The sequence below is a fragment of the Idiotropiscis lumnitzeri genome, chromosome 9 (genome assembly GCF_059441095.1).
Source record: "Idiotropiscis lumnitzeri isolate Australia: NSW breed Sydney's pygmy pipehorse chromosome 9, RoL_Ilum_1.0, whole genome shotgun sequence".
NCBI lineage: Eukaryota > Metazoa > Chordata > Actinopteri > Syngnathiformes > Syngnathidae > Idiotropiscis > Idiotropiscis lumnitzeri.
In genome coordinates, this window is record NC_142399.1 from 1,254,532 (window position 1) to 1,275,397 (window position 20,866).

The following is a 20,866-nucleotide window of genomic DNA, read 5'->3' on the forward strand; positions in this document are numbered from 1 at the left end:
CCCTGGTGAGTATTTTGTCTCTGTTACATTACAATACTGCCAGGACACGTCATTTCTTATCGTCAGCCGCAGAATCTTTAAGTCAACTTTATTAGAAGAGCACTTAAAAAAAAACAACTGCATTTGAACCAAAGGGCTAAACACAAAAATCACATATTGTAAAACAAGAAATTAATCGTAGTATATTATGATAATAAGACATTTGAATACAAATTTACCTCCATAAAAACATTTTCTTAATAAAATAAAAATCTTCAAGTCTCAGCCAAATCTCAAACTACAAACAGTGGCAAGTCACACGTTTGTTCATGGAGCGCATCTGAAACGCATTTAGCTCTTTCGCTGGATGTATGTAAAAAGAAGAGATTAATCGGTGCGATTTCCTTCCCAGATACATGCCATTACACGCAGAATTATGTTGCCTCAGTGATGAATCTGAAAGTGGCAGAAAAGCCACTCACTTTTGACCACTTAAGTTGCAATGCATGCTTGTCGTGAGGCTTGACTTCCCGTTGGGCAGAATACGGGAAAAATAATCTCTTCAAACAATGCATTCCCCACCAAAGAGCTTAGTTTATATAAACTGCTTTAAACCGAGCAGACACGCCACAATTCAGAAGTTATTGGTGCTAATATAGCACTACATAATTCAATAGCATGAGGACATCAAACAAAAAGCCACATGCATAAAACACAACAGGGGAGCCGCATGAGAGAGCAACCAGTATAGTCGTTGCGGCAGATTATGCAGCCCACTCGTGGAGATTCACTGCAGCAATAAAAGTGACAACGGCACAGTGATTTAACAATCCTCAGCGAGGATAAATCAGCACATGCTCTTGTCACAACATGGACCGCACAGACCAGTCAACTCCGCATCGACCAGTCGCAAATCACATTTTTCACTCGAGAGCGAGCTAACCTTTGCCTGCAAGCTGAATTCTCGCGGTTTTTGAGAGTTTGCAAAACCGCAAGAATGCATCTTGACCCAAGCGTGCTGATTTTCTTCTCCTCGCTGCACCTCTGGTGATGCCGACCAATCACAAAGCAATAGTGTGAAGATTTATCCCATCAACAACTAAGCAGAGAGAAAACTGTCTGGGTCACGTTCACATGCTTCCAAAGTAGACGGTAAACAAATTATCCCGTTATGGGCTGTCGATGACAGCATGTCTTGGGACACGAGCACCCCTCAGGAAGTCATAAGGTGTGATTAGAGAGTCAGTGCCCACCAGTGGATTGGAGCTGGATCGACTGTCTGGCCAAGAGCAAACACATCCTTTTTAACAGTGGGAAGCCAGCAAACAGCCAAGACTCAAACCAGTCGATCAACTCAACTATGAATATCGGATAAGTAATGCCGTCCGATTTACTAAGGAGTCGGTCCTTGACCTTCAAAAGAAAACCAGCCGGGAAAAAGTTTTTTAGTAGCCCTTTTGTATTTGTCAATCTTGTTCTGGCTGGCTGTAAATGGCTGTCAGGGAAGACAAGTTTATATTGAGAGTGTTCAGCATAAAACATTAAAATGGGATAAATGCAATAAAAAGAACAATGAAAGGAGCTCAAAGCATACACAGGCTCCAAACTAAGAGAAAAATCTTCAGTTGGGATTTATGGCTTCTACACGCCGAGCCGACGTCGGCCGTCGTGGCCAACCGTCGCGTCGGCCTAGAAATCGGCACATCGGTCCGGGAAATGATAGAACACCCCGCAAAAGCAGACGCCAACAACTCCGGACCTTCTGCGCATGCGTGAGCTGTAGTACCCCTCCATACCATCGGCGGCGATAGTCACTGCGTCGCCTTTCACCGTGATGTCCAATAACGGCGGTGTTTCTCAATGAAACTGACGAATTCGTCTTTGCGGTCTTCTGTCCCGCCAGCTGTTAAGTCCATAGAGGATATGTGAAAAATGAGCAAAGTTGATTTCGTTCTTAAGGAACTGATTCGCTACCTGACAGCTTATCAACAGTGATTATTTGTCCCGACAGCCTGACCCGATTCTACTCGATGAATCGGCCGAACACGCCCCAACAGCGCCTCCGACTTTCGGACGTCGTTCGCTACACCAAGCAGACGGCGTGTACCGACTCTTCGAAATTCCATTGGTGTGCCGAGTGTCAGGTGACCTACGTGCATCGCATTCACTGAAAAGATTTATTCTTTTTGAACAAATCGTTTGCAAACGACAACACTAGTATTCACCAAAAGCAGCGGCGGCTGCTGCTCATTCCAAGAGCGGAACCTTTTTTTTTCCATTCTGAATTCTACATCATAAATGTGCTTATTAAGCACGTGTTGCCAAGTCATCAGCTATGTGCCACTTTTCAGATGCTAAGACTGTAAACTACAATTCTGTGACACGATAGCACAGGTGTGACACCTGCGCCGCATGATCGTATCTGCATGATCGTATCTGAACAGATTTATTTCAGCAGTCAAACTCTGGCTCGCTTGCAGACATTTGTAGAAATGGGAAGACAAGATGTGCAGTTCTTGATAAGTGGGCGGCTGCTCCAGATATCCAACTTTCTATAGAAGCTGTTCGTCATTTTTCACTTCATGTCCTAAAATATCTTGGAACTGTTTAATGTTAGTCTACTTTAAGATTTGAATACTATTTTTTTTAAATCCCAAAAATGGATTACTTCTATTTGAACAAAATGATACAGGTGCAATCTTAAAGATAGTTTGAAGTTTAATTTAGAATTTGCCCCCCCCCCCCCCCCCCCAAAAAGAAATCTAACTTGAAAGGGATAAAGTTGGAGAACGCAGTCAAATTAATTGGAAATAAACTCGGCATCAGCACAGGGGTTGCATTTATTTAGAAACTCAAAAACATTAAAAGTGTGTTTGCACAAACATTCATAATCAATAACTTGACAAGCACATAACCACAACAACATCAACAGATTTTAGATTATTAAAAACCTGAAAATTAAAAATAAATAAACAAACTGAACCGGAACAGTCGCAGATTTCAAATTCATCGCTGCATAATCTGATAAAAACAAACACGTAGTTAGGCAAGAACAAAATGTGGCCTTTAAAATTCTACAAGCTCGAGTCACGTGATATGAAATTTCACGGCAGGAATATATCGGACATCAGACGCGGGTGTTGGTATTCGCACTCCTTTGCACTGGTTGCTAATTCTGCATGTGTCTTGGAGCTGAGCAGCTCATTACTGTCTGCCAGTTGTTGATCAGACATTTGACAAATAATTAATCAGGCATGCTGCCTCAGTGGAGCAAGTGAAAGTTAATTTCCACACCTCTGCATGTGGAGATGAATTTGAAGCAAGTGCGGGCAAAGTGGCTACTTTCATCACACTTTCAGGGTGACTTCTGGCCCTCATATTCGCAAAGATTAGATCCAGACTGACAACGCCGCACTCGTCTTCATCATGTAACACCATGCAGCGTACGTCAGCGCGTCGGCGAAGAGTCAAATTGCGGAATTGATGATGGCAGGGCCTTATGGTGACTGAGCGCGGGGTGGGATAAAAGACAACATCTTCCTGCACCAGACCGATATGCGTGTCGGTCAGTAAAAGCTGGCTCACGGTTTGGATGCAGCGACTGGCGCTTAAGCGGACCTTTACGCTCGTGTACAACAAGAGCTGCACCTCCCCAAAGCGAACTGATGTTCCTTCTTCCATGTTGCAATAAAGAAAATAAATCAGCTTGACAAGACTCTTGTGAAATTGACAGCACACCCTCAGACCGGCATCCAGCAGAAGGTCGGGTACACAAGGCTGTGAGTCCAAAGATAATCGCTTTCCGGCACTTCTCCACTCAGCATTAAATAGCAGGTGCTGAGAGACCCGGCTGTCCCCAGGACACAGAACTCCGAGTACGGCCCGGCACACCTCTTGGGTAAGCTTCTGGCTGTGAGTGTACAGACCGAGCACGCTTTCCTGGGTAGCGCCCATCAAACGCAAGCCTTGGCCGGAAAAGCTTACGTGCAACTCCTTCAAATGCGACAAGGGGAGTTGGTGGAACAATACCAGCGGCTCCGATTCTGCAGTCAATGCATAAAGACCCGTCTCCACGAGGACCAGGAGAGCAGGGCAAGGTTCAGGTTGGCTACATTTAGCGACATTCAGCCAAAAGAGAGCGACAATCTTTGGCATTGTGCTGGACAGGACTGACTCTAGAGATGCTTTCAGGAGTTGAAATGAGAGATTTTGGAGCTTCACAAGAGCAGCAGGAAAATCTATCAACGGTTGACAAAATTTTTTAATCTCATTTCCTTGCACAGTGGCAAAGTTATCTAATGCCTGATCTTTGTTTGTGGGCGTAAGAGGAATTTTGTCATTCATTGGGAACAACCCAGGACGTGTTTTGTCCTCTTGGACGAAATCATGAAATTTTTCTTGCTCATGAAGGCCATCTGGGTTCCGATCTTCTTTAAAAATCTGCGCATGGGACATGCCATGTTGATAATTGTCGTCCTGAATTTCAGTCATGGCCTCATTGGCCCAAAGGTGTTCCGTTATATCCATCTGGACTTGTTGCATCATTGGTCGCTCTTGGACCATTGAATAAAGGACGCTATTCTTGAAACATGAGAAGAAATAACTCCTTCTTACTAGAGGAAGAACTTGGCTGTCAATTACGCACATCAACTTGCTTTCATTGACTCGAGAAAGGAGATGATTGAACCAGTGGGACACAAAATACTTTTTTCTTTCCTCTTCAAAATGTTGTAGTACTGTGGAGGATCTCCAAAGGACATGCCGAGCATCTTTGACAATCCAACTCACTCTGTTGACCAAGGCACTCAGTGCTGAGCTTCCAACTGCGGCCCCTAAACCGACTTTGGGTGGCGTTACACACTCATCCAAAGAGCCGCAATCATTTATATCTCCGAACAACCGTTCATCCAAAATCGCTTCCCCGGAAGGACAGCAGGATCCCGGTCTGGTCGAAGCAGTTTCCTGCAGCTCAGGAGTGCTGGTTTGTTGGGGGGCAGCCATGGAGCTAGTTTGCGCTGTATGCTGAAGGTGGGACACGTTGCCTAATGAGCTCCCACCAGAGCCAGGTCTCCCCTTGCAGCAACGAGTCGCAACACCTTGGATCTCGTTAGCATTCCCCTCTGGCTTCATGACACATCCGTCACCGAGGCCCAGGACACTTGTCTGCTGGAGGCTGGCCTCCCCTGACCACACTTGCGCTTTTGTACAACTTGATACTTCAGCAGCATTCTCAGCTTCCCTCCAAGGGTGCTCAGACATCAGCTCCGGTTGTGATTTATGACACACAACTATCTCCTGCTCCAGGTCACCCCTGGCGCTTACCCCATTCTGTTGTGTGCCTCCATCCAAATCGAAACGCGGGTGAGGGACGGGACCCATTCCAGGTATTGCCTATTTTATTTGAAAAAGAGAAACAGTGATGTATCATGTTTCTTTTATGCCACCTACAACAATTTGCTTACAAGATTTACAATTACAAAAAAAATGCACGTTGAAATGCATTTTTTTTTCCTCAAATGTGTCAATTTGTTTATAGCACGGTGGGTGAGTGTAATAAGGTATAAACGTGTACATATCAAATCAGTCTGAACAAGCCATGAGAAAATTATTTTCCTATGTACAGCGGCCCACAGAGAGTGAATGCGTTACCTTAAACATGCCACTTTTTCTTTGCTCAGATTTTTTTTTTTTTAAATACATATAGTAGTACATAACTGCTTCATTTTTAGACAACAAACGCATACTTACAGTCACTGTGAAATCGTTTGGTATCACAAAGGTAGAAGAGCGAGTCACAAGTTCAGGCTCCACAGTATTTGACATTTGTAGATCAAGCTCACTAAAATGGATCAGAACAGAAAATGGATGCAGATACTCAACGTAAAAATATTTCTATCGTCGTGCATTTTGCATTTTTACAATCAACATCAGTTAAAGCCGAAAGATATGGTTGCAGCAACCCAAGACTCCAATTTGCAAAAAGCAGCATTCGTTTGGGGAAAGCGCCAATCAAGCGGCTGGAGAAAATTACAGCCACCCTCCCAGCTGTGAAATCAAAAAGAATATGCGCATGTTGAGATGAGATTTACATATCATATGCAGCACTCCAGAGGGGGAGGAAAAACAGTTGTTGAGCTACGTGTGCTGCATTATGTCGTTGAGGTTAGCATGAGTCAACGCGCTTCAGTCGGACATTTTTTTTTTTACAAATCAGTCAGTCACAAAATTTAGTGGCGGATTTTTTTTTTTCTCCTCCATTTACTATTTTTGCTTTACATGGACTATCAGATTGAGCTACAATATATTGTACTTCCCGCACTGTGTTACAAACATTGGCAATGTGCATAACGCATTGCTGTGAACTGAGAAATAATTGTATGCTTCCGAAACAGATGGCGGAAGTCCGCCGAATATGTAGGCAGGTAGAAATGCTGCATCGGCATCCGTCATCATCCAATTACAAATGATTGAAAGGTTGAAATGGAAGTTAGAACTTAGTTTGGAGTCTGGAACAGATTATTTGCATTTCAATTGATTTGAATTGGAAACACAAACTCGATTTCTGAACATTTCAAACGGCTCCATGGAAATTAAGTTTGTAATGCGATTCCACTGCATCTTTAACAGCTGCGGTTTACTTAAATCTAAAAAGTGTTTATTCTAAAATTTAAAAAAAAAAATACACATGTATGCACAGGTGAAGCACTACTTGACCTTTAGAAGTCAGTTAAAACATTTTTCCCACCAAACATGATGCTCAGCCTGCATTGATAAATTATTCCGTTTCATTATTTCACAAATGCTCTATTAATCATCATAGTTGTTTTTGGGTTGTTGTTTTTTTACTAGTGGTGGTACTTACAATGCATTTCTGCTTTTAAAAAAAATGTTTTTAGTGTGGTTGCCCTTTAAGGTTCAAAGACCATTTCAAGAAGTGGAGTGAACAAAAAGTTCAAGTCTCCACTACATGTAGTGAGAGGATAATTATTGGTTATTCTAGAAAATTGAACAGCGGTGCCATAAGTGGTCGACGCTGATCTTGACAAGGACTGCGCTGGCTCGGTCTGATTTGTAATTTGTTTTATCGTGGACAAACAGCCTTGGAGAAGATAAAAGCACAGGACTGAGCTCCGACTCTGATCATAGGAGGCCTTTCTTGCCTCCTGTATTGAAATAACCATCTTGCAAACTAAAAGCTCTGGCCAAAGCAATCATTTGGACTAAATTGCTTGGCAGGCCAATCTAGTCAAATAAGCAAAAGTATATTAGAAATCAGTTGAGTACAAAGTTTTACAGACAAAGCGCCACCAAGCTAGGCAAGTATCCAAGTTTCACAACGGCTAGCAAGCAAAGTCATACTTTCCCAAAACATAATCCATCCGTCCATTTTATCCAGCTAAATCAAAGCAATCTAAACATGGATTAAAAAATGATGAGCGAAACACTGGTGGGTTTGAAACTTCGGCAATGATGGAATTTCTGCTAATCGACAATTGAATTAGTAGCTACCTCTTCCAAAACCACAGAGACGCATTGCAATTCCTCCCCAAGAATTTGGACTGCCCTTTGCAAGATGGACAATATTCATGAGAACACGTGTACTCATAACCAGAACGCGTTTCTCCGCACGACTTTTGTGTCACGTCAGGGGTGAACTTCAATTGAAGAGTGATTTATTTTTTAAAAGGCACACAGCGGTTCAGTAGTGACTGAAGTACAGAAGCCAACCTGGGACAGCCGCTCTGCTGTCTAGACCAGCTGTGATTTGCGCTGGCACGGCTTGAAATACTTCAGGCTGCCATGTTTATTTGCATGTTCCCATTTCTCACAGAAATGCTGCCATGATTTATGGCTTTGATTTTGCAACCACGCATTCTGTGCATCGTGATGAAGTCGCGAACCAATCGGAACTGGACCTTGGACGATGAGTTAACCATTTTTGTCGACATCGGCCTCAAGCCTTACCTTGACGGGCCACGTGTCCACTTGGACAAATTGTTAGATTTTGGTGACAAAGTTATTGTCGATAACAGCACACCCTGCAGAGAAAAGAACAAGACGACAGAAATTAAAATCATTGAATTAAGAAATGTTTAAAAATAACCATATTAAAAACCTTTTGTGCATTCGTTAAACCAGCATGATTTTGCTCAAACTAAAAGGTGTTGAGTTTCTTTCTGGAAAATTTGATATAAAAAAGTGATTCATTTCTATGCATATTTGAATGACTTTTTTTTAACTATATTTTTACTATCCTTCACTGGATTCAAAATGATTCAATTAATTGCCATGTTGAACAGGCACACACAAAATCATCTACCCATTTGAATACTATGGAGAAAATGATAAGGTTTCTGATTAACATTAGAAAAAATAAGGAATTAAGTGAAAGCGTCTGATGAAGTTGAGCACAAAGTCATGCAATACACGCACGTCTGCCGCAGTCGGGCGCCGGCCTCACCTGCCGTTTCTCTCTGAGATTGGCGGCTTCTGTGGGGTGGTTAAAGCGAAATCTGGTTTTCTTCCCAAGGTGGATGATGGCACCTGAAGGAAAGGAGGGAAACGTTCGAGAGAGTCAAATTAACAAGCTACCTGCAAACGCAAAGTATTTGCGATTAATTCAGCAATTCAAGATTTGAGGCTCTTCACAACATTTGCCACAGAGAGTAATGAATGATGTAGCGTCAGAACATTCTCCATAATTCATGGAAAGTGACTAAGAACCACAGACTTGGCCGATAGAAACCTTCCTTGTCAGTGTTTCAACGCAGTGAAGCGTCTTCACTAAAAACCTGCTGGCAGAAAATGGGAGTTGGCCTACATTTCCTCAAATGAGCAAAAAAAGGGAACGACGAGCACCGAAGAAAGCCATTTCCGACGTGAATGGCAGTGACCTGAAGTAAACCATGGGATGATCTCCCGGAGAAAATAGTTAAGTAAAGCTTGGCCATCCTCAAAAAGTGATTTTAGGTTTTCTATATCAGACTCCGATTCATGCAATCACCGCCGGAGATTTCGTCGAGGCCTTGCCGTGCCATCGCCCCATCGTCGCTGGCTCCTGCAAATTCCAATCTTGCAACTACAAATGACAGACAAGTGACAAAGCACCTGCGAGGGCAGCCTCCGATGGATTCCAGCTGCTGTTGGCCAGAAAATGACAAACGTTTGTCAAAGAAAATGCCTTGCGATTCAACCGTTTGTGAAAAGGGATACGGGGAAAGCTGAAATGGTTCGAAAAGAAAGCGAGCAGACGGCGGCGCTGCACTGTTGAGTTGTTATCTCCGAAAGGCAAGCCTCGATGAAGAGGAGGCAGTAAGCCGTAAGGCTCCGAGCACCAGCGAGCGGCGCCTGTTTGGACAAGAGAGGTTAAGCGTCTCAACACTCTTTGACTCTGTCCTTTTGAAAGAGTAATGCTTTGCTCCCGCTTCCAACCTGCGGGCCCGATCGACTCCATCAGCCAATTAAGGAAAACTGCCTGGGGCTTTGTTGGCCTCTCACCCTTCGAAATGTTTATTAAGAGAAACTATCCACTTTATGAAAAACTGCATTTGCAAATGCAGCCATGCCAAAAAATGTGATGCTGCAAGAGCCAAGGACAACACAAACTGTGGAAGATGAAACGGCCGAACGGCCAAACATGGGAACAAGCTCATTCCTCTCTCGGAGAGAATATGAGGTGAGCTTACCCTGAGTCAGCTGACAGGGATGAGTTAGCACGGTGCCATTGACTGAACACATCGCACCCTCCTGAGGGATGAGAGTCACAGTCCCAGCGTGGTTTTCAAGCACACAATGTTCACCGCCGAGTCCAGAATCACCATCTTCTACGAGAAACAAAAACGTGTCAGGAAAGCAGTTTAGTAAATCAACAGATGATGCAACAACGGGCGCAATGATTTAGTAACCCTGACTCACCAAAATTCAAAGCGCAAGGTGCTTTGTTGGTGTTTAGCGTGGTTCTGCCCTCCTACAGTGGTCATTAATCAGGAGACAATATGTCAGGCGTATGTTTTGTTCGACGTCGATCATAAAGCGCACGTGGTGATGAATTAACGAGGGAAAATGCAGAATGAATGAGAGTTAGATGAAGATTAAATGCTGCGTTTACTTTCAAATAATATAGGATCACGCCGGTGCTGAGCAAGTCCTCGTCAATGCCTATCAGATGGGGCAACAAGCAGTCCAAAAGCACCGCGTTTCCTTCCTTCTTCACCGCCACCGCCTCCTCCTACGAGACACAAGAGATTATCCTGGGAAGGACAGAGACCGTCTCAATAGCCTCGAGCTGAAATGGCACAAAATAATAATCATAAAAAAAAAAGCTGACAGACATTTAATGACAACCGGCAGAAAACTAAATTCTTTATGACTGCTCTTCCTTGCCTGAAGGCCGAGCAGAATAGCCGAGTTTCGGCCATGTGTTGCTATGAACCAGTCGACTGGCTGACGGGGGGAGAGAGAGACGCAATAAATCATTTAGATTACCATGGTGAGAGTCAAACTGTACATTGTGTTCGCTGAGCGAAGAAGACGCAGTGCCAGCAGCCAAACGCGCGCATTGTGTAACAAACGTGCACCATTGCCACCTGTGATGCCAAGCAATCAAGGTTATGTCGCTTTTAATATTCGCAAGCTTGTACATCAGCAGAACAACAAACTTATTCCACATTATTAACAATGCGTCTGCATCGAAGGTAAAACGAGCCAGATATTTTCTTACACACGGTGAAGACACCAAAAAAGGGCAAGTTGTGAAGAATTTACTGCCATCTAGCGCTGAACCAATAGAACGCAACGACCGAAGTTCGAAGCACCTGTATTTTGAAGCATGCGTTCTTCAGGGCTTCGGAGACGGCACTTGGCGAGCTTACCACCAATTTATTCAGAAGAGGCGCGAGCGAAATGTCATCACAAACCACTTCTAGTATTCCCTCAAGTGACGAACAAAGTCCACTGCATTTGTTATTCGCTCTGTGGACATTGATCAAGCAAATTTGGGATTGGGTGATTGTGTCCTCCGTGAGCAGAAACGGAGGAGTCACCCGTGAAACAGAAGTCGTGATTAGTAGAATATATAAAGAAATGTGTTGTATTGAAATTTCCAATGTTTTTTTTAACTAAATGAAAAATTCAACACACAGTCCCTTTAAGTTGTAAAAAATTGGACTTCAAAAATTCTCCGATAAACTGCCTGTAGTTGGTACAATAACATGCGACTTTAGAGACTCAGTGGGCATCAAAAGGATGAACTTTTCTGTCTTTTGTGATTCCTCCACAGACGCGTACGAGTGTCGATCAGAAGTGGATCGGAGCGCCACACAGGAAAGGAGTCACACATCTCGTTTTGGTTATTCGGTACGTAAAGATACTTTTTTTTTTTCTTATTTCAGCAAATTCCAAATGAAAACAGAATAATTTAACCATGGAAATGTTTTGTATTTCAATAAATTATAGTTAAAAGAATGTGAAGTTTTTCACACCTGTATGAATAAAGAATTAATTTGCCTCTCAAATTATAAATTGACGATGACAGTTGACAGCAAAACCCAAATTCCCTATCTCAAAAGATGACCTCGGAAACAATATTTAACAAATGTTGGGCTTCTGAAACGTTTGCTTCATATCCAAGCTAGCTTTCTCGATCAAATGCTACGTTTGGCCTCTTTGGCACTTAAGTGGCAAAGGGTGACTTGAGCTGGGCCGTTTTGTTCCGGTGACGACCTTCCTGGCTCTGCAGCTTCTTATCCATCTGCACCCTTGCACCTCTGCCAGTTGAAACCAGTAAAGGAGTTTTTAGGGGTTGCTGAGAATTTATTCTGAAACTAATTTCCAATTTACTTGACAGCATTTGAAACGTTTAGCCTGGGATGACCTACTAAGTTCAAAGGGCACAATGAATTAAGCCATGAAAGTGTTCACGGCCAATAACGTCCTTCCGGGAGATTTGGGATTTGATAAGCCAGAGTCTATATTGAAGCGCAAAGGTATGCTCCTTTTTAAAATGGACTAATGCTCCAGATTATCACGAGTAACTAAGAGACAGCATAGAAAATCTCGCATATGGTGAACTGTCGATCCACTCTATAAAACGCCTGCCTCCGCCTCCTCACTTTTTGCGTGGATTGGAGGGTGACAAGAAACGTGTCCATAGCCTCCGCCTCCCTCTGAGGCAGTTGAGAGATTGAAGAAATCCTCCCCGACACCCCCCTAATGAAGCAGGAGAGGTATCGACCAGGGTCTGTTAATTAAAAGGGATTCTTCACAGACTTCATTAGAAGTTGCGAGAGGCCTGCGAGATTAATGCATTGTGTCACATTGCTCCGACATCGGCAACAGAAGAAATGCTCGCCGAGTCACCTCACATTCACGTATGTGGCAGTGAACGCCGAGGTCACTCCGTCTGTCGGTCGGTCGGTGTGCCATGTTGACCAAAGGAACAACTCAAATCTGCTGTGCACTTGAGCTAGCTGGTGAGCATACTGTAATTAATGTTGACATTTGCTAAAAGAGCCATTAAATACCATCATTTGCATTTTTTTTTCTTTGAGCATTTGACAGTTCCATCTAGTTCACTAATATGAATTCCAAATCACCCAACTGCAAGCCATCTCATCGCTGTTAATACCATCGGCCATGTCGCGTGCAGCAACATGCCAGCCGAGTAGAAATTTGCTGCAGAGAAAGAAATCGATGCATTTTAAAGCATTAATATGCACAAATGTTGATTCTACAAAATTATGAGAAACCATATCATTGAAATTAGTTTTGAACGTACCAAAAGGCACAACCGCAATTCACCATTTTACACTGATTTTAGAACAAAATGTCGCCCACAATGCAATAAATAATTATTGCTGCATAATTTGCCCAGGATGTGCCAAATTTTAAACTGGCATTTTGGACTATAAAAGGAAAACTAAGAGGATACAAAGTTGGTGGTGATATGCAGGATTGAGCTTCTAGGAGAGAAAGGAGTAGAAATGTTCAAATGTGTCACCATTTTTCTTTTTGTTACACTTTCGTTCTGTTAAGAGACTTCATACCGACCCCACCTCCGAAGTATTCCATAACCGAATGCCACTTATCTTTGGCCAAGACAAAATGCAAATTCGCTGGGAGACAAATGTCAAATGCAAACGAAATGAAATGTAGTTCTGGCATCACGAGAGCGGCTGCTGTTCACCAGCACGGGTGGCCTTTTGCTCAGATGCCACAACGCGTCTACAGGAATGACAACTGCCACAATGCATATTTTCTTCAGTCAAATGGACAATGTTTACCTCCAAAATTGATGAAGACAAAGCCGCTTCATTAATACTGCATGGCCACCAGTACAAGATTAAAGCGCCGTATATCAATAATGAAGATTTCCTAATTAGGAGCAGTGACGGCGGCTAATGAGTTTCAGTACCATTGTTTTGAATAAAGGGCTGTCAAGGCCCCAAATGTCACTTGCTAACTTACAGCATAGAATACTAATACCTCGGCATGCAGGTCTGGATATTCTAAAAAATAAATAAATAAAAAAGTATGAAACAACGTATATGACTTGACCCAAAACTGTATCCGTGTACCGAATACATTACGTTGTTTAACCCGGTCTGAGAATGTAAAATATATTCATAAACATTTTTAGAAATATCACGAGCAGAGGTGTGATGGAATCTGCTCAATAACATGCAAATACTCAAAGTATATCATAGAGCATGTCTTATTGGCCAATAAATCAACTGGTACTTCCCATGACAGGTGCTATGTTGGTTTATGCATAATGGAACAGGCCACTTGGCCAACTACCATCAGCCCCAAAACGATGACATTTGGTGTGATTTGGGATGTTGGAAAACATTCAGAGGAAAAGTGTTCAGCAGTCACTGTGAACTGTTGTAACGCAAGCCCCCCCCCCCTCCTCCGCCATTCTCTCTCTTTTTCTTTTCCCTGGAACCTTGGGGTTTTACAAGCTCACAGTCTCAGAAGCAATATTGGGTTGCGGGAGAGTGCATGTCAGTTTGGTTTCTCTTTGCCAGACTTCCAAACACTGTCACACTCTCACCTGAGGAGTATTTCAACAACTCAGCGTTTGGGTGCCATTTAAATCTTAATAGATGCAAAGTTAGATTTCATGCCAGGTTGACTCTCTTTTTCTCTCTTCCCTCCCGACTAAGCACTTGCAACATTTCTGAATGTTTGTAAGGAGCTGCGGGGACACCAACTGGTGGGGTGATTTCACTGCAAGCACAAGTGTCAAAACTGCATCTACGGATGTTGATCATAACTGGGTAAAAGTAAACAAGAAATAAAACCAAGAATTGCTTAAAAAAAAAAAATGATAAGCTTCCATCGGGAGTATCTCCACATATAAGTCAATGAGACATTTAACTGGCTCAGGAAAAGTTCCCAAGAAAAAAAACAATCTTAATCTAATTCCGCACGAAACTGAATGTACGAGAAACAAGAGACAGACGTAACACTCGCTATACCTGCAGAATACTTCGAGTCTCCGCCCATTTGCAGGTCCACTCTTTGGTTAGCGTATAAACCTGCAGAAATGGAAAGTGTTCCAAATGTTAACAAACATGCATCAGAAAACTGCCCACGAAGCAGCCCAAGACTGACCTTTTCGTCATTTTGATGCAGCTCCTCTTCTATCTTTAGCGAAGAAGACAGCTCTCGACGAGAAACCTGCAGCAGTTCGCCCATGTAAATGAACTTTGCAGAAACGTGTGAGAAAATCGGATGACAGGAACAATACGGGACCTGTTTGGTTTCGAGTTGCCTTTTGAGTCTGGTAACCTCTTCCTGTAGATCCCTGATCAACTTGACACTGCCGTCTTCATTCACGGTGGGATTGTTGATGATGTTCCGAGCGCGGTTGGCGTAGCGCAACGTGCTAAGGGTCTCCCCGTAGTTCACAATGGCTGGGGAAATGGCTGCGACGAGAGGTCATCATGGAGAGATGAGAGATGCGGTGTGAAGGTGAAACAAAGACGATTACCTGGTTTAGGCATCGATCTGTGTGAACAGAGCATACTTGCAATCATGGTCGTCTTTGAGTTTCCACCAAGACTGTCTCGAAGCAGCCATGTAAGAACCGAGTCTCTGTAAGGGATGAAGATCATCTTTTTTGTCGGCGGTTGTCCCACGCTGAGCTCGGCTGGAAGGTTACATGAAAGACTGATGCAGTTTCTAATATTAAAAGTGGAAAATCTAATCAGTCCTCAGGATTGTCGGTTTTTTATACAAGTGTCACATATTGTCAACCTCTTGAAATGGCCCAAGCGATATTTCGACCAAAAATTTTTGTTTTGCTTTAAACATCTCAGCAAGCCGGCCAACTCTGTCAAAATCGGCTACATTCTTAATTAAACAGATCGTCCAATTTTACACATGAAAGGAAGTTATTACTTAATATAATATAGATTTGGTTCTGTTTTTCATGTTTTCTGAAAAAATAAATAAAATGAAAGGCCACAGCTATCAAACTCAAGGCTTTAGGGCCAGATCCGGCCCGCTACATCATTTTGTGTGGCCCGCAAAGTAAATTATGCGCATCAACTTCACGTTTTCCTGTTAAAATACAAAAATTGCCAATTGTCTTCACTTTTAAAAAGTTGCGGCGTTGCAAGAATTTTGGTGTAACTAATCTCAATTTTAAAATGTTTGACCTCTGATTCCGATACTAGTTCTTCATCAATCGGCTTGCGTTGAATGTGAATGGTTCAAACAAGCCGTTTTTGGGGTCTCCTGAAAAGTGAGGATTTTGCCCGAACCAGCGATATGTAACATGAGATGATAGATTTATTTGGGTTCACGGTTCTAACAGCCCATTGAAGCAAGCCACAACTACAATGTAGCCCGTGTCAAAAATTTGTTTGACACCTCGACTTAGGCCACTATTTTTGTCAGGCGACGATATGTCAAACATCCGTTTGAGGAAACTTACTATCGTACGTGAAATTAGCTATGAATCAAAGCTATCCATTCCAAAAATTAAAATCCACTTGGACTCTACATTTCTTTAAGGTGCGAATAATATTGTCCTTCTTTTAAGCGGCCTGTTGGAATATTTCTCCACATGGTGTCAGTCGTCTAGTCCTACTTTGAATGCCATTTCATTTACCCAGAGCGGAGATCACAGTGCCAAGAGTGACGAGGGATTTGTTGATGTTTGCGCCCTCCTTCAGTCTGATGCCCGAAGTCTGCGTGATGTCTGCCCTCTCACTGCCAGCCAGGTCCACCAGGTGGATCTTACTCAGCATCTCGCGTGGCAACTCGCCATCAAACCATGTCTGTGGCGAGAAAAATATTCACTGAGGAATACTCAAATGCATGGACTGACAACAAAAGGAATTGTTCAAATGGGAAAAAAATGAGCCTTTAAAGTTATTGAGAAGTTCAGGACACCAACAGAGAATGAGGCTAATTACACCTCCTGAGACAGAGTAGCCTTTAGAAACTTCCTCAAATTTACTTTAATAATATACAAAACGACTTCCACACTACTGAGTGTTGAACGACCTAGCTTCTCCTGAAAGGTCCCGTCGCAAGTGCATCTGCAATTAAATCCACACTTTTCCCTCCTTCAGCCATTGCGGCATCGTAAGAATGGTGCGTGCTACTGGTATTATGAAATCTGCCTAGCAACACGAGATTGCTGGATTCTGATTGGATAAAAACTAACCTAAAAATTCAACACTCGGATTTAATATGACATCAAAGTGAAGAATATGATCATGATTTCTTGTTTATGTTAGGCCGGCAGGAAGAGTTTCAAGGCCTTGCCCGCCCCCCACACCCATACCTGAATGAAGCTGATGGTGAAGATGGCGTGCGAGCGGCTACTGGAATCATTCATCCCGGTCCTGGCAGTGATACGGTTGGTGTTCCCAGCATTTATCAACTCTTCCATGTTGCTGTAGCTTTTTACCAAATGCTTGGACAGATCTAAGCACGGAAGAATTCTTTTACGAATTTTAAGAAGTGACGGTAATTGTCAACTCAGGAGAGGAGTATATTAGAATGAACGGGGGCGGGGTCTCTTACTCTCAACGTACGGTCCATCTCTCGGGTGCTCTCTCACTCTTAAGCCGCCATTCTCCACGACGATAGTCCTCTTTTTAAGAAGGTCATACACACGTTCGTTGTAGATTTCCATAAAGCTTGTGTTCCAAGTGCAAAAGGGTATCAGTGTTAGTTGGTCAATGACAGCACCAAACCGTAAGCGCACACACCATCAAAAAGTTGGCACTGAATAAACTTTGATTTTGAAGAGATAATATTTAATTCAGAACCACAGTTCACAATGATTGAAACTGATCTGAGAAGATGGGACAATAAAAAGGAAAAATAAAAATAAATCACGGAACATTGGATTTTCGAAACTCACTGCAAACTGCTTTCAATCCCAAATAATTATTGACTTAACTTGAGAGCCATAGCAATTCTTTGTTCAAATGAGATTTGTAGATCTCGAATACTGTCCCAAGTAGGTCGCGTCTTACAATAAATGATAAACGTAAGTTTGAGGGCAACGTTATTCAAGAGGACACTTGAAATAAAGAAATATATGCCATGTAAGTTTGGCAATGAAGACAAGCAAGGAAGAGTTTGATTTTGAAAGCTGAAGGGAGAAATATTTTCCAGAATGACTACAAAATGCATTTAGGTTTGCAAGAGACTTTGTACAGGCTAACATAATTGACATTGGATGAAGGAACTGAAGCAAAAATGATGATTACAGGACGAGCAATATTAGAAGGTAAGCATTGGTTCAATCAATGTAAAGTTATCGTAAAAAAAAACAAAACTCTAGGCTAACAAAAATAAACAGTTGCGGTGTTGGATTCAACCAAACCGGAAGTTACCAATGCACTCCAAGCACCAAATGCGCTTGAATTTCCTCACTTCAGCAGAAAATGTGGAAAATCTACGGGGGGGCGACAAAATAAATTGCTTGCTTTGCAGCTTCTTTCTTTGTGAGCAAAATGAGGTATGAAGTAGGGCAAGGTGCACTCGGGAGGCAAGCAGCAGGTAGTAAGGTGGAAAGTGGAACAGTCTTTTTTGATTTTTTGTGTTGTTTTGGTGACAAAGGTAATAAATTGACTTTTAGTAACGTGACTGAGGAGAGAGGTTATATTTTTGAATGCCTGCAGGGCAGCGTTGCATATTAAATTCAAAAAATAAAAACTTAAATCCAATCATAAATTTAAACATCTGTCTCTACAAGTGAATTATTATGAATACATTGATATCCAACATGACAAATTGATAACAAAAGGTTTGTTCTGCTTGGAACAACATTTGGTCAATTTGCATCTGTTTAGTTTGTCGGGCTATTTTTTTGTCATTATTTAAATTTTAAAAAAAAAAAGATTTCCTACCTGACCTCTGTCTGAAATGACACCATGTTGCTTTTGCTTTTCGCCAATATTTTGGAGAACAGGCCTTCACAGATCCGTGGGATTAAACCTTTTTCTTCCTGTCAAATTGAACCAAATAAGTGTTTACAACACTCAAAACTCTGAAGCGACGTTATATTGTCTTAATGCGAGTTTCTATGGATTGCTGTTGACACAAAACAACAAGCAGAAGCAGCTAGCACAAAAAGTTTGCTGAAGCGTTCCAACAATCTCTTCACCCCTTGTTTTAATTACACAGCAGTTGATAGTGAGCATTAACGACGTTTATCAAATATGTTGAAAAGAGCCGTGACGGCGTCTTGGTAGACATTCATTTACCCCTCGGTAGGGTGAAATTTACATTTGAGTGCAAGGTGGGAAATGGGAAAGCTACGCGCTGCTGCACTCATCACCTTTTCTGATTAGCGCAGGAATACATGGAGACAAATGAAGAGAAAAGCAAGGATGTCTGATGAGGTCACTTTCTAATGTAAAAATGTGTCAGCATTGCATTCACGCTGGGTAAGCACGGCTAAAATGATTTGCACTGCAAGATCCTCAGTGCTGATTATATTGGCACAGTAGCGGTGTATTCGGTGAATGACGGATATGTTTTAAGTGAGCCGTGGTAATAAGAGTTCTGCTTCATTTTCATTCATTTTCTTTTTTTGTGTGTGTAAATGGTACCTCCACAGCACACAAACTGCCCGATGGAGAAAAAAAAATATCCCGAAGTCATCTCTGGACTATTGGCCATCCTAATCTGAACGTTTACATGTTGCGGGCGGTAGAAACAGAATTGAATTGTTTGTTTGCTATTAGATGATGCAGGCTGTATATTGCGGTGACTTCATTTTACGAAATGACACATTTTATGACCAATTCATGCGGAATTGTCAAGTAATTCCAAATGGTTTGAAAACATTTTGAAAATTTAGCCGTGGTTGCACTCATTTCATTCACCAACAAAGTTCCTCAGTGTACATGTTTCAATTTGAGTTTGGGTATTTGTACGGTACCGTGTATCGCCATTCAGTTAAAAAAAAAAAAAAAAAAAGTTTGGGCCATATTTGGAAGGCCCAGACCGCACCACAGATTAATTATTTAGCCTTCACATAATTGGGCCTTTGGTCAAAAAGTGGAGACTGTGGATCTTCAGGCCTCAAACACACCAAATTATTCACGTCACACTTGACCTCCAGCGGCTTCATTGGCTCTTGATTAATTTTTGCATCGACCAGCCCAGGGTGGAACCCGCCTTTTGTCCAAGGTCATCCAGGACAAGTTCCTGCACACCGGGACCCTAAATTTAACATCTCAGTGCCTCACTGATGTCCTCCAGTAACGCAGAGTACTTAAGTTCTCTATAACCACCTCTTTGAGTAGCTACTCGTTTGAGCAGTCACTTAGCCTCTGGAACGCTCTCCCTCCTGACATGAGAAACTTAGACTGTCCCAGCTACAATTTATTTAAATTGACGAATTCTCTTTCATTTATTTTGTTTTGTCTCAGATTAGCAAATCAAAACAGAAACATATAATCTTTGCAAGAATCTTGTGCTGCATGTTGTACCTAAAGTGATTTAATTAAATATTATACAGGGATTCAATCTTATGTATCGGTGGTGGGAAATCGAGAAGCCTTACTGCATGGCCCATCATGGTGTAAGATTTGCCTGATCCAGTTTGGCCATAGGCAAAAACACAGGCGTTGAAACCTTCGAATGCAGCTTTCAAGACATCAAGCCCCAGATCATTGAATATCTACAAAGAGAAAGATTAGGCAGAGTGTTAAAATTATGATGACATAGAGCACTGAAAACTCATTAGCATACTATAAAACACTAAAGCAAACTGTGCAGCTGCAAAAGAAATCAGTTACCTTCTCCTGGGATGCAAATGAGGGACTTCCGTCATTTGAGTCATATGAGAAGTCGTAAGTAAATAGCTTCGTGTTCTTATCATCCCCTCGAACCGATGATGGCTAAAGAATTTGAAGAGCACCAATTACTTTGCATTAATCTGGCTCAGAGTACATTGCTGTACAAGACACTGTACCTTATACAAATATATAGTGTTTCCTTCCAAACGAGTCACCATATTGGAGGATAATCGCTGTTCTCTGTGAAGAAGTAAAAAAATATATATTTTTGTGTGGGGTAATAAATATCACAATGTGTGTTTTTTTTATCTTTTTCTATTTGTACCTTTTGTTAAGTGGACGGATTCGGACTGCAACACGTACTGATGCCATCACGGAGAAAAGAAAATGTGGAGCCTGCCGCGTGGACCGTGAGCGTCGGCAAAATGAGCGTGAGATCCAAAGCCAATTAATTCACCTGTGACCTGTCTTAACCCATATCGTTTGGTGATTTGCACATTTTCTCCAGTAGAGGTCTCCATTTTCTAGATCACGTTTACACGTTGACGTTGGTGGAAATCCAGGAAAGTGTTAGAGCTATTACAAACCCCCGGGCCTTGTTCGTGGCC

General features: G+C 42.3%; 1 protein-coding gene and 1 long non-coding RNA gene across 3 annotated transcripts; one reads left to right on the forward strand and one right to left on the reverse strand.

The window, feature by feature from the left end:
- The first annotated feature begins 1,950 nt into the window (after positions 1 to 1,950).
- Positions 1,951 to 16,855, forward strand: LOC148329751 (uncharacterized). Its single transcript, XR_015845142.1, has 3 exons — positions 1,951 to 2,123; positions 11,258 to 11,334; positions 16,734 to 16,855. It is a non-coding gene; the product is annotated as an uncharacterized LOC148329751 (long non-coding RNA).
- kif16bb (kinesin family member 16Bb) lies at positions 2,802 to 20,710 on the reverse strand. 2 transcript variants are annotated; one of them, XM_088305430.1, is made up of 19 exons: positions 20,584 to 20,710; positions 20,435 to 20,498; positions 20,259 to 20,360; positions 20,024 to 20,140; positions 18,360 to 18,457; positions 17,023 to 17,138; positions 16,781 to 16,923; positions 16,100 to 16,268; positions 15,011 to 15,133; positions 14,737 to 14,909; positions 14,596 to 14,661; positions 14,460 to 14,519; positions 10,088 to 10,207; positions 9,895 to 9,946; positions 9,666 to 9,800; positions 8,441 to 8,523; positions 7,945 to 8,018; positions 5,728 to 5,818; positions 2,802 to 5,370 (listed from the first exon to the last, which is right to left on the reverse strand). In XM_088305430.1, exons 1-19 carry the CDS (start codon positions 20,628 to 20,630, stop codon positions 3,205 to 3,207), a joined length of 3,999 nt encoding a protein of 1,332 aa, XP_088161556.1. In that variant the 5' UTR covers positions 20,631 to 20,710; the 3' UTR covers positions 2,802 to 3,204. The 2 variants fall into 2 exon arrangements, with proteins under 2 accessions (XP_088161556.1, XP_088161555.1); XM_088305429.1 differs by having other exon boundaries at positions 9,666 to 9,803.
- Between the last annotated feature and the right edge of the window lie 156 nt (positions 20,711 to 20,866).